Source organism: Boleophthalmus pectinirostris, unplaced genomic scaffold, assembly GCF_026225935.1.
Source record: "Boleophthalmus pectinirostris isolate CB_2022bp ecotype Guang Dong unplaced genomic scaffold, ASM2622593v1 HiC_scaffold_3, whole genome shotgun sequence".
Lineage (NCBI taxonomy): Eukaryota > Metazoa > Chordata > Actinopteri > Gobiiformes > Gobiidae > Boleophthalmus > Boleophthalmus pectinirostris.
The window spans coordinates 35,224,703-35,237,673 of record NW_026571299.1 but is presented as its reverse complement, the minus strand read 5'-3'; the positions used below and the strand labels follow the sequence as shown (position 1 = coordinate 35,237,673).

At 43.3% G+C, this 12,971-nt stretch overlaps 2 protein-coding genes across 2 annotated transcripts; both read right to left on the bottom strand.

The window, feature by feature from the left end:
• Positions 1-378: 378 nt before the first annotated feature.
• Positions 379-4,207, bottom strand: LOC110173933 (kinesin-like protein KIF2A). Its single transcript, XM_055160347.1, has 10 exons — positions 4,129-4,207; positions 3,919-4,007; positions 3,702-3,844; positions 3,424-3,628; positions 3,246-3,356; positions 2,629-2,696; positions 2,467-2,553; positions 2,210-2,354; positions 524-625; positions 379-444 (listed from the first exon to the last, which is right to left on the bottom strand). Exons 1-10 carry the CDS (start codon positions 4,205-4,207, stop codon positions 379-381), a joined length of 1,095 nt encoding a protein of 364 aa, XP_055016322.1.
• Positions 4,208-4,571: 364 nt separating this feature from the next.
• Positions 4,572-12,745, bottom strand: LOC129411001 (kinesin-like protein KIF2A). Its single transcript, XM_055160346.1, has 17 exons — positions 12,442-12,745; positions 11,740-11,794; positions 10,861-10,961; positions 10,696-10,791; positions 8,873-8,927; positions 8,637-8,799; positions 8,475-8,565; positions 8,346-8,409; positions 8,138-8,229; positions 7,921-8,063; positions 7,643-7,847; positions 7,465-7,575; positions 6,848-6,915; positions 6,686-6,772; positions 6,402-6,573; positions 4,740-4,841; positions 4,572-4,583 (listed from the first exon to the last, which is right to left on the bottom strand). The coding sequence occupies exons 2-17, from the start codon at positions 11,756-11,758 to the stop codon at positions 4,572-4,574; spliced, it is 1,581 nt and encodes a 526-aa protein (XP_055016321.1). The 5' UTR covers positions 11,759-11,794; positions 12,442-12,745.
• Positions 12,746-12,971: the final 226 nt, after the last annotated feature.

Here is a 12,971-nt window from a genome sequence, read left to right as displayed (position 1 = left end):
AGTTTAGTTTATAATTGTCAAATTTTTCTAACTTTACACAGACACAAACAGCTTGTTTTGGTTCATTTTACACAAAAAGACCACATGCCCAAATCATGCCCATGTACAAAGGTTATAGGCAAGATTAAATTAAACTGATTCCTTTTTTAAACCGAGGCCTCTTTGGGGTGATCTGTTTGCTAGCCTGCTCCTCCTCCTGTAGTGCACAGCGAAAAGACTTTACTTTGTCTAAAACAAAACAGAATTACAGATTATGCTCTGCAAGTATCAATGTAAAAAACAAGAGTCTTGATTACTGTATTTTACCTCTCAGCTCAGTGAGAATGTCTATCTTCTGATCCAGAATTTGCTCAAGTTGAGTTGCATATGATTCAACCATCATAGTCTACCTCCTTTGTCATTTCTAAAAGTACTTATTTCATCTTCTAACCAACGAATCGACTTCTGTGAATAGATTTAAGATTTATAAATCCATGCAGCTCAGATTTACACAGATAAAATGGATGTCACTTGAATTGTTTACCTGAAACACAGCTCTGTGGTCCTCAAGAACCTGCTCTTCCATCTCCACAAGCTGAGACACAGCCTTGTGGAAAGTGAAGAGCTGTGGGGAAACTTCCTCTTCCTAAAACATCACAAAACAGAGTTCAATGTACATTATATGGTCCCACACAAATCCTTCTCACTAGTAATTATACAAGTGAAAAATACTACATTTTATTAGGTCTCTTAAAGATACTTGTTTAGATTTTTTAAAGTGCTCATAGCATTGGCATTTCATGTTTTGTGAAAATAAGTTTTGTAAAAGTGAGTGGACTTTAAATATCTGAATTTGCAATGTTAACATGATTGTGTGAAACAATCCATCCATCCATTTTCGTCCGCTTATCCGGGGCCGGGTCACGGGGGCAGCAGCCTAAGCAGGGACTCCCAGACTTCCTTCACCCCAGACACGTCCTCCAGCTCCTCCGGGGGGACCCCGAGGCGTTCCCAGGCCAGCCGAGCGACATAGTCCCTCCAGCGTGTCCTGGGTCTTCCCCGGGGCCTCCTCCCGGTGGGACATACCCGGAACACCTCCCGAGGGAGGCGCCCAGGAGGCATCCGGAACAGATGCCCGAGCCACCTCAACTGGCTCCTCTCGACGTGGAGGAGCAGCGGCTCTACTCCGAGCTCCTCCCGTGTGACTGAGCTCCTCACCCTATCTCTAAGGGAGCGCCCAGCCACCCTGCGAAGGAAACCCATTTCAAGCGCTTGTATCCGTGATCTCGTCCTTTCGGTCACTACCCAGAGCTCATGACCATAGGTGAGAGTAGGAACGAAGACTGACCGGTAAATTGAGAGCTTCGCCTTTCGGGTCAGCTCCCTCTTCACCACAACGGTCCGATACAGCGACCGCATCACTGCCGAAGCTGCACCGATCCGCCTGTCAATCTCACGTTCCGTCCTTCCCTCACTCGTGAACAAGACCCGAGATACTTGAACTCCTCCACTTGAGGCAGGGACTCTCCACCCACCCGGAGAGGGCAAGCCACCTTTTTCCGGTCGAGAACCATGGCCTCAGACTTAGAAGAGCTGATCTTCATCCCAGCCGCTTCACACTCGGCTGCAAACCGCCCCAGTGCACATTGCAGGTCCTGGTTCGATGAAGCCAACAGGACAACATCGTCCGCAAACAGCAGAGATGAGATCCTGTGGTCCCCAAACCGGACCCCCTCTGGCCCCTGACTGCGCCTAGAAATTCTGTCCATAAACACAATGAACAGAACCGGTGACAAAGGGAGCCCTGGCGGAGTCCAACATGCACCGAGAACAGGTCTGACTTACTGCCGGCAATGCGAACACAGCTCCTGCTCCGGTCATACAGGGACCGGACAGCCCTTAGCAAAGGGCCCCGGACCCCATACTCCCGGAGCACCCCCCACAGGACACCACGAGGGACACGGTCGAATGCCTTCTCCAGATCCACAAAAGCACATGTGGACTGGTTGGGCAAACTCCCATGAACCCTCGAGCACCCTATGGAGAGTGTAGAGCTGGTCCAGTGTTCCACGGCCAGGACGAAAACCACATTGCTCCTCCTGGATCTGAGGTTCGACTATCGGCCGGATTCTCCTCTCCAGTACCCTGGCATAGACCTTACCGGGAAGGCTGAGGAGTGTGATCCCCCTATAGTTGGAACACACCCTCCGGTCCCCCCCGTTATACTTACATTCTGTTCACAGAGCAACTTCAGATCATCTCTCTGTGGGGAGCTGCCAACTCCCCACTGGGCCTCAAGCACCTCCAGCTGGTTAATGTGTCCAGCCTGATGACAGTCCATCGCTGCCAGAGGATCCACTGTTAGATCCTGGACCCTGAACATAAACAGTGCAGAGGTCACATGTTCTTCAGGTCTATGTTGTGTTTTTAAAAGGTTTACTAGTATAACTGTTTTATATATATATAGTTAATCAGTATAGGTCATACTCATAAGTAGGTGACAACTCAGATCGCCCTCCTCCCCCGCTCTGTGTGAAAGAGATATCTGAAGGGTTTATGCCAAACTCTTTGACCCTGCAAACACAGTGATTTTAAATGAGACACAAGACACAACACAAGGACAATAAGGTGTAATTAAACCCCACACACCTGTTGGCATATCTCAAAGTGTTTAAAGTGTTTTCACAAGATGCCATTCCAGGGGAGATTGTAGCAATCTGAAAAAATAAAAACATTCAAGCCCCTTGACCAAACTTAAGGTATGAAGCTGTGTTGCCCTTAAGACAATTGTACCTTTAATAGTGTTCCTTTAATAAATAAGTTAATTACTTTCATGTTTAAAAATGTATAAAAAAAATAGCGGAATGGGTTCACTTCCGGTGTGCATTTTCTGGTTTCCATAGATGGAAACCAGAAAATAGACATTCTGTATGTGGGATCTGTCAGGCTGGTCTCATCAACCGTAATCCACCTTGGAGCTCAAAGCAGGCAATACTGTGAGTTACTTAATGTGTTTATAAGTCCCTAAACATTTATATTTTTGTATTATTAAGTGAATATATAAAGTTTTAAATAAGATGAATGCACTTTGTTTTGGTATTACATTTGGCTCAGATTCTAAGAGCAACGTTGTTGTCTGTTACACCATCTGAAGAGGAAAATTAAACTTCCAAAACGTTTCCTGTGGTTCTTCTTCAATGGTTTAACTAAGTGTCTCATCAAGGACATAACAGAAGTTAAATGGTGACCACTGGTTTTTGCCATACCATGCAAGTTCTAGAGTTTTCTCCAATGAAGGAATCTCTCAGTACTTGAGTCAATTTGCTTGCTCTAAATGGAGTGTGGGGTTTGTTTCGTCCTAGAGCCCGAATACATTCCTGAAAAAGATAAATCAAAAGGATAACAAACATATCAGATAATATGGTAAAGGATTGGGCAGCATACCTTCAGAGCCAACAGACTCTTGTTGATCTCAGCTCCTTCGAGACGAGTCTGGCGGTCTGCACTGGATGTGTCAGCTCCCCTCTCGTTTCCAGCCAGATCGACAAGAGAAAACTTTCCGTGCATCTTTCCTCGTCTGCGCAAAATGATCTGGAAAACGGCATGGCTCCTGGAGGAATGGGCGTTTGCTGATGTCTTCCCAGAAGTCCTTGGGAAAATCATATGAATTATTTCCCACAGCCAATAAAGGAATCATATACTACAGCTGAGCCAAAGGATACCTGCAGCTGTTTCCGACTTCGATTAGTTTAAGGACATCTTCTGTGCATTTGACCTCTCTCTCCTGTAGGCCCACCACCTGGACTTGCTGCTTCCTATCTTCCAATACCCGCAGCTTGGCCTTATGATTCAGCAAGTCAAACACCTTAAAGACAAAAGCAGCAGCTGTTTATTAAAACAACATATAAATATGGGTATGTATGAAGTATGCATACCAACCTTGCCACTGTAGATTTCAAAAAAAGTGGCAAAGACCTGGAGATCTAACTTTTTGTAGTTTGGCTTTTTCAACATGAGAAAAGACATCTCTGGCTGAAAAAAAATATACGTACATAATATAATGCATACATATATATGTACCGGTATATATAAAAATATACACACATGCATACATAAGCTAAAACAAAATTAAATGATTAAATAACTTACCTGACAGAGCGTAGATTCCTTTAGAGCAGTCCTGGTTCTTCCCTGAAAAGTCTCCTCCCATGGTCTGAAACATAGTCATTCCTAAGTAATGTCATTTCACAACATATCGGAATCAGAAACATTACTTACATGTGTTTTTTCCACTTCCAGTTTGTCCGTAAGCAAAGCAAGTTGCCATTCCTCTTTCAAAAATGGTCTCAACCAAAGGCTGGGCTGTAAATCTGGCAACACAGTTGATGTTGTCTGAAGTCATGATTTTTTTAAATGCTCAAAGGGACAATAAAACCCATACCTGTAAACCATTTCATTTGTGGAGTTCTCATCAAAAGCGTAGTCAAAGCGAAATGTTTGATTCTCCAAGTAGCGTGTCAGGTCAACTTTTTGCTTCGGTTCATGAACCATAACAACATCTTTACTTGGGATAGTGATGACATCTAAGTCCTTCATTGATAGCTCTAAAAGGGACAGTTTACAGAAANCCTTTGTCATTTCTAAAAGTACTATTTTCATCTTCTAACCAACGAATCGACTTCTGTGAATAGATTTAAGATTTATAAATCCATGCAGCTCAGATTTACACAGATAAAATGGATGTCACTTGAATTGTTTACCTGAAACACAGCTCTGTGGTCCTCAAGAACCTGCTCTTCCATCTCCACAAGCTGAGACACAGCCTCGTGGAAAGTGAAGAGCTGTGGGGAAACTTCCTCTTCCTAAAACATCACAAAACAGAGTTCAATGTACATTATATGGTCCCACACAAATCCTTCTCACTAGTAATTATACAAGTGAAAAATACTACATTTTATTAGGTCTCTTAAAGATACTTGTTTAGATTTTTTAAAGTGCTCATAGCATTGGCATTTCATGTTTTGTGAAAATAAGTTTTGTAAAAGTGAGTGGACTTTAAATATCTGAATTTGCAATGTTAACATGATTGTGTGAAACAATCCATCCATCCATTTTCGTCCGCTTATCCGGGGCCGGGTCATGGGGGCAGCAGCCTAAGCAGGGACTCCCAGACTTCCTTCACCCCAGACACGTCCTCCAGCTCCTCCGGGGGGACCCCGAGGCGTTCCCAGGCCAGCCGAGCGACATAGTCCCTCCAGCGTGTCCTGGGTCTTCCCCGGGGCCTCCTCCCGGTGGGACATACCCGGAACACCTCCCGAGGGAGGCGCCCAGGAGGCATCCGGAACAGATGCCCGAGCCACCTCAACTGGCTCCTCTCGACGTGGAGGAGCAGCGGCTCTACTCCGAGCTCCTCCCGTGTGACTGAGCTCCTCACCCTATCTCTAAGGGAGCGCCCAGCCACCCTGCGAAGGAAACCCATTTCAAGCGCTTGTATCCGTGATCTCGTCCTTTCGGTCACTACCCAGAGCTCATGACCATAGGTGAGAGTAGGAACGAAGACTGACCGGTAAATTGAGAGCTTCGCCTTTCGGGTCAGCTCCCTCTTCACCACAACGGTCCGATACAGCGACCGCATCACTGCCGAAGCTGCACCGATCCGCCTGTCAATCTCACGTTCCGTCCTTCCCTCACTCGTGAACAAGACCCGAGATACTTGAACTCCTCCACTTGAGGCAGGGACTCTCCACCCACCCGGAGAGGGCAAGCCACCTTTTTCCGGTCGAGAACCATGGCCTCAGACTTAGAAGAGCTGATCTTCATCCCAGCCGCTTCACACTCGGCTGCAAACCGCCCCAGTGCACATTGCAGGTCCTGGTTCGATGAAGCCAACAGGACAACATCATCCGCAAACAGCAGAGATGAGATCCTGTGGTCCCCAAACCGGACCCCCTCTGGCCCCTGACTGCGCCTAGAAATTCTGTCCATAAACACAATGAACAGAACCGGTGACAAAGGGGAGCCCTGGCGGAGTCCAACATGCACCGAGAACAGGTCTGACTTACTGCCGGCAATGCGAACACAGCTCCTGCTCCGGTCATACAGGGACCGGACAGCCCTTAGCAAAGGGCCCCGGACCCCATACTCCCGGAGCACCCCCCACAGGACACCACGAGGGACACGGTCGAATGCCTTCTCCAGATCCACAAAGCACACATGTGGACTGGTTGGGCAAACTCCCATGAACCCTCGAGCACCCTATGGAGAGTGTAGAGCTGGTCCAGTGTTCCACGGCCAGGACGAAAACCACATTGCTCCTCCTGGATCTGAGGTTCGACTATCGGCCGGATTCTCCTCTCCAGTACCCTGGCATAGACCTTACCGGGAAGGCTGAGGAGTGTGATCCCCCTATAGTTGGAACACACCCTCCGGTCCCCCCCGTTATACTTACACTTCTGTTCACAGAGCAACTTCAGATCATCTCTCTGTGGGGAGCTGCCAACTCCCCACTGGGCCTCAAGCACCTCCAGCTGGTTAATGTGTCCAGCCTGATGACAGTCCATCGCTGCCAGAGGATCCACTGTTAGATCCTGGACCCTGAACATAAACAGTGCAGAGGTCACATGTTCTTCAGGTCTATGTTGTGTTTTTAAAAGGTTTACTAGTATAACTGTTTTATATATATATAGTTAATCAGTATAGGTCATACTCATAAGTAGGTGACAACTCAGATCGCCCTCCTCCCCCGCTCTGTGTGAAAGAGATATCTGAAGGGTTTATGCCAAACTCTTTGACCCTGCAAACACAGTGATTTTAAATGAGACACAAGACACAACACAAGGACAATAAGGTGTAATTAAACCCCACACACCTGTTGGCATATCTCAAAGTGTTTAAAGTGTTTTCACAAGATGCCATTCCAGGGGAGATTGTAGCAATCTGAAAAAATAAAAACATTCAAGCCCCTTGACCAAACTTAAGGTATGAAGCTGTGTTGCCCTTAAGACAATTGTACCTTTAATAGTGTTCCTTTAATAAATAAGTTAATTACTTTCATGTTTAAAAATGTATAAAAAAAATAGCGGAATGGGTTCACTTCCGGTGTGCATTTTCTGGTTTCCATAGATGGAAACCAGAAAATAGACATTCTGTATGTGGGATCTGTCAGGCTGGTCTCATCAACCGTAATCCACCTTGGAGCTCAAAGCAGGCAATACTGTGAGTTACTTAATGTGTTTATAAGTCCCTAAACATTTATATTTTTGTATTATTAAGTGAATATATAAAGTTTTAAATAAGATGAATGCACTTTGTTTTGGTATTACATTTGGCTCAGATTCTAAGAGCAACGTTGTTGTCTGTTACACCATCTGAAGAGGAAAATTAAACTTCCAAAACGTTTCCTGTGGTTCTTCTTCAATGGTTTAACTAAGTGTCTCATCAAGGACATAACAGAAGTTAAATGGTGACCACTGGTTTTTGCCATACCATGCAAGTTCTAGAGTTTTCTCCAATGAAGGAATCTCTCAGTACTTGAGTCAATTTGCTTGCTCTAAATGGAGTGTGGGGTTTGTTTCGTCCTAGAGCCCGAATACATTCCTGAAAAAGATAAATCAAAAGGATAACAAACATATCAGATAATATGGTAAAGGATTGGGCAGCATACCTTCAGAGCCAACAGACTCTTGTTGATCTCAGCTCCTTCGAGACGAGTCTGGCGGTCTGCACTGGATGTGTCAGCTCCCCTCTCGTTTCCAGCCAGATCGACAAGAGAAAACTTTCCGTGCATCTTTCCTCGTCTGCGCAAAATGATCTGGAAAACGGCATGGCTCCTGGAGGAATGGGCGTTTGCTGATGTCTTCCCAGAAGTCCTTGGGAAAATCATATGAATTATTTCCCACAGCCAATAAAGGAATCATATACTACAGCTGAGCCAAAGGATACCTGCAGCTGTTTCCGACTTCGATTAGTTTAAGGACATCTTCTGTGCATTTGACCTCTCTCTCCTGTAGGCCCACCACCTGGACTTGCTGCTTCCTATCTTCCAATACCCGCAGCTTGGCCTTATGATTCAGCAAGTCAAACACCTTAAAGACAAAAGCAGCAGCTGTTTATTAAAACAACATATAAATATGGGTATGTATGAAGTATGCATACCAACCTTGCCACTGTAGATTTCAAAAAAAGTGGCAAAGACCTGGAGATCTAACTTTTTGTAGTTTGGCTTTTTCAACATGAGAAAGACATCTCTGGCTGAAAAAAATATACGTACATAATATAATGCATACATATATATGTACCGGTATATATAAAAATATACACACATGCATACATAAGCTAAAACAAAATTAAATGATTAAATAACTTACCTGACAGAGCGTAGATTCCTTTAGAGCAGTCCTGGTTCTTCCCTGAAAAGTCTCCTCCCATGGTCTGAAACATAGTCATTCCTAAGTAATGTCATTTCACAACATATCGGAATCAGAAACATTACTTACATGTGTTTTTCCACTTCCAGTTTGTCCGTAAGCAAAGCAAGTTGCCATTCCTCTTTCAAAAATGGTCTCAACCAAAGGCTGGGCTGTAAATCTGGCAACACAGTTGATGTTGTCTGAAGTCATGATTTTTTTAAATGCTCAAAGGGACAATAAAACCCATACCTGTAAACCATTTCATTTGTGGAGTTCTCATCAAAAGCGTAGTCAAAGCGAAATGTTTGATTCTCCAAGTAGCGTGTCAGGTCAACTTTTTGCTTCGGTTCATGAACCATAACAACATCTTTACTTGGGATAGTGATGACATCTAAGTCCTTCATTGATAGCTCTAAAAGGGACAGTTTACAGAAAACTGATACATTCACTATATAAATCAAAAAAGCCAATAATAGAGAACCTACCTTTTTTATTCAATGGTCGAGCGCGCACACACACACATATTCTGTGCTCCTCTATCTGCAGGATACAATTTTTGTTGTAAACTTCAATAGTTAATAATAGAATATAATACTACAATAGTAAATAAACATGAACATTTAAATACTGTACAGTCCCTGACAAAAGTCTTGTCGCTTATCCATTTTGTAGAAACAAAAGCTTATAACTTGACTTTAAATTAATCGATTGGTTTTAGAAATGTCTCATATGAAAGCTAAAACCCTCCCAAATTATGCTCAATAAACTAAAATAAATTTGCTTCACTGAAAAAAGATTGATCATTTAATGAACACAGAAAGGTCAGATTTTGGCAAGACAAAAGTTTTGTCGCCTACAGAAAATTGAACAAATAATTTACTTCAAATACAAAAATATGTTGCATAACGTCAGTGAATGAAGTAGTGGTGCTGTGAGATCCATATTTAATATCTTGTATGACTTCCATGAGCTTCAAGGACTACATCCATGCGGTTCCACAATGATTCATACAATTTGTTGATGAAGTCATCAGGAATAGCAAAGAAAGCGTCTTACATGCCTCCCAGAGTTCATCAAGATTCTTTGGTTTTGCCTTCCATGCTTCCTCTTTCATTCTACCCCAGACATGCTCAATGATGTTCATGTCTGGTGACTGGGCTGGCCAGTCCTGGAGCACCTTGATCTTCTTCGCCTTGAGAAACTTTGATGTTGAGCGATGGAGCACATCCTGCTGCAAAATTTGACCCCTTTTATGGTTGGGAATGTAAGAGGAGCTAATACTTCTTGATATTTTAGGCTATTGATATTGCCTTCCACCCTGCAAATGTCTCGCACACTCCCATAATGGATGTAACCCCAGGCCATGATTTTTCCGCCACCAAACTTAACTGTTTTCTGGGTGAATCTTGGATCCATGCGGGCTCCAGTAGGTCTCCTGCAATATTTGTGGCAGCTGTGATGTAATTCAACTGAGGATTCATCTGAGAAATCCACCTTCTGCCACTTTTCCAGTGTCCATCCTTTTAGCAGGCTGTGGGCCTTGGCAAATGCCACACAGTTTTTTAATTGCCTTTTGTTTAGTGCTGGTTTCTGTGCACTGATTCGACCATGGAGGCCATTTTGACACAGAATTCTACAAACTGTTCAGGTTGACACAGGGACTTGAGGTGACCAGGCCTGGTGGAGTCTGCTGCAGTGGAAAAGGGGCTGGCAGTGGATTTTCGAATCAACAAACGGTCCTCCCGAGCAGTTGTCTTGCGGGGTCTGCCGGACCTGGGCTTGTCAAAAACATCTCCAGTCATTTCAGATCTTTTTCTTATTCTTTGTACTTGACGCTGAGACACACATTGAAGGTGTCACCACCTCAGCAGTGGATCTGGTCTTCAGCCTCTTGATAATTAATGCTTTGGTCTCAGGGTGGATCTTAAGGCATGTTGTCAGAGGTCAAGTTGCAGTTGATGTGAAGGTCTGGTGTGCTGGGGTTCTTTTTATACACACCCACTAACTGATTGATCAGTAACTGATCACAGGTGAGACTGTAATCTAGGATTGGGTGCATCATATGACAAGGCGACAAGACTTTTGTCTTGCCAAAATCTGACCTTTCTGTGTTCATTAAATTATCAATCTTTTTTCAGTGAAGCAAATTTTTTTTAATATATTGAGCATAATTTGGGAGGGTTTTAGCTTCATATGAGACATTTCTAAAACCAATCGATTAATTTAAAGTCAAGTTATAAGCTTTTGTTTCTACAAAATGGATAAGCGACAAGACTTTTGTCAGGGACTGTATGTTAATATGACTTACTAGATCATTGGAGGTTAGGGGCCTGTAGTCCAGACTGGCTCTGAAGTCTCTGATCATGCACATAATTTCATAGTTGGGTAAATTGACATCTACTTCCTGGAAAATAAAGTGTTAAATAATTTGAACCACACAACAAAGGAAAGTTGACATTCCTCAAACTCATACTTGGGCCCTCTTTTCTCTGAGTTCCTGTTGCTGAAGTCGTCTCTTCTCACGCTTTTCTTGAAGTTTTTCAACCTCTTTTACACAATTTGATTTCCTCTGAGCTGTAGAGGATAAGCCAGCAAATGAGACAAGCATCATGAAAACAATATGAAACATGAGAGCAGATTCTTTCTAATGCAACTTTATATACAATTAAGGCTATAAGTGTAGTCTTTAGACAATATACATATAATATACATAATTGTTTTTATGAGGTTCATTTGGTCTTCCAATAATTTATGTTATTAGGTTCTTTTTTCAGACCAAGAGTTTGTTTTCAGACCTGACAGTTTCAACTGCTCACTAGCGGTCTTCCTCAGAGTGGTCAAGTGATGTTGCTTTGACGTGTCCGGACAGCTGATTTATACAGGTTTTGGCGCTGTCTTCCTACCTTCCTTTGCTGTTTCCTTTTCGCATTCTGTCCTGTGTTCCTTTTTTCGTGTATTGAATGCGCTCCCTGTTTCCCCAATGTATGTTTTATTGCAGGACATGCAGGGTATTTCGTATATGACATTACATTTATACTCCGGTTCTATTTTATCTTTTGGGTAGACGAGCAATTGCCTGAGTTTTTTGTATGGTTTCACTGGTGTGTTGATATTGTGTTTTCCCATTGCCCTTTGCACTTTTTCTGTTAAGCTCCTTATGTACAGTAATGTTACCATATCTGTCCTCTTTTTTTCAATAGACAGTACTGGAAACTACTCTGAGGAAGACCACTGCTGAGCAGCCAAAACTGTCAAGTTTGGTCTGAAAAAAGAACCTAATAACATAAAATATCACTGAAAAGTAAAACAAAAATCCAGCCATAAATACCATAGTTAGCATAGCAAAACCTACCTCTGTTCTCCCGAGGCATGTTTTCAGCTTTAGGTATTGCTGTAACTCGTCTTGTCTGAAAAAAATAGTTAAAAAATTATTACACCCACAGGCTTAGTCCGATCGTGCTGAAATTTGAATCACTAATGCCTGATCATGGCCTGAATATAATACACTATAAAACATATGAAAAATGAACTCTATAGCGCCCCCTAGCATAGACATGAAACGTCAACATTATCGGATTTGGACCAAATTCGGAAATTAAATTCTATGCATGATGACAAGCAAAAAAAGTCTATTACGGACATGAGGCATTTTCCACCACTGGCCAGCAGGGGCGCAAAGACTCCCCCAAAAAATAGTTAAAAAATGATTCCACCCACAGGCTTAGTCCGATTGTGCTGAAATTTGAATCACTAATGCGTCATTGTCGACCTGGGCGAATGTCGGGAAGAGAGGGTGGCGTGCCGGGGCGGTCGCGAGTCCCCGGAGGTCGCGTGGGGGGGCGGTGCGCGCCGGGGCGAGGGCCACCATCGCCGCTCATTGTGCTCATCTTTTTTGGCAATTTGCTTTCGAAGACCACAGTTCTTTAGTTTAAGGTCATGGTTTAAGGTCAAGGGTATATTTCTTCTGTTATTTCTGGCCATTTTTGTTTTATAATTGAGTTGTTTTGTAAGTGTTGCTGTACTTACTGTTACGCAGATCAAAAGTGCGACCTACTCTGTGAAATCTCCTCTGTAAAGTCTCCTCTGTGAAGTCTACTGTTTGAAATCTTTGTACGATTTGCTCTGTGTCAAGCTCAGCTAAATGTGCCTTTTCCGTTAAGCGATTTGTGATTTTCGATTTGTGATTTGCGATTTGCCTACTCTTATAATCTCCCCGAGGCCAAACAAAGCTTTGAGTTAAAGCCCACAAAGCTTTGAAGTTTAGCTTTGAGTTCCGGAGTTGCCATGGTAACAAGGCTTTATGGAACTTTACATGTATGATGTCATCGGCGCCGTGAACCTGATGGAACTGGGAGGTTTTCAGGTTCTAGAATGTGATGATGTCATACTCCCAGACGGGGCAAGAGCCACGTTTCCCTGTTGACTGAGGCCGAGTGTTGTTAAGAAGTCACTGATATGAGACAAACCTCGATACAGTGCGCTTTCGATTCGATACGGTTCAGTAAAAAATAAAGGCTAAATCATGGAAAATCTTTGTTAAACCACTTCTTGTGCAAAGTCCATATGAAACACAAACATTTTAAT

Excerpts from the sequence above, each read along its gene's own strand:
- LOC110173933 (XM_055160347.1), bottom strand. The coding sequence starts at position 4,207 with ATGACTATGTTTCAGACCATGGGAGGAGACTTTTCAGGGAAGAACCAG. Across the intron at positions 3,845-3,918 it reads TTGAAATCTACAGTGGCAAG|GTGTTTGACTTGCTGAATCA; the intron begins GTTGGTATGCAT and ends TTTGTCTTTAAG. Across the intron at positions 3,629-3,701 it reads GAAGTCGGAAACAGCTGCAG|GACTTCTGGGAAGACATCAG; the intron begins GTATCCTTTGGC and ends GATTTTCCCAAG.
- LOC129411001 (XM_055160346.1), bottom strand. Across the intron at positions 8,064-8,137 it reads TTGAAATCTACAGTGGCAAG|GTGTTTGACTTGCTGAATCA; the intron begins GTTGGTATGCAT and ends TTTGTCTTTAAG. Across the intron at positions 6,916-7,464 it reads AAAACTCTAGAACTTGCATG|ATTGCTACAATCTCCCCTGG; the intron begins GTATGGCAAAAA and ends TTATTTTTTCAG.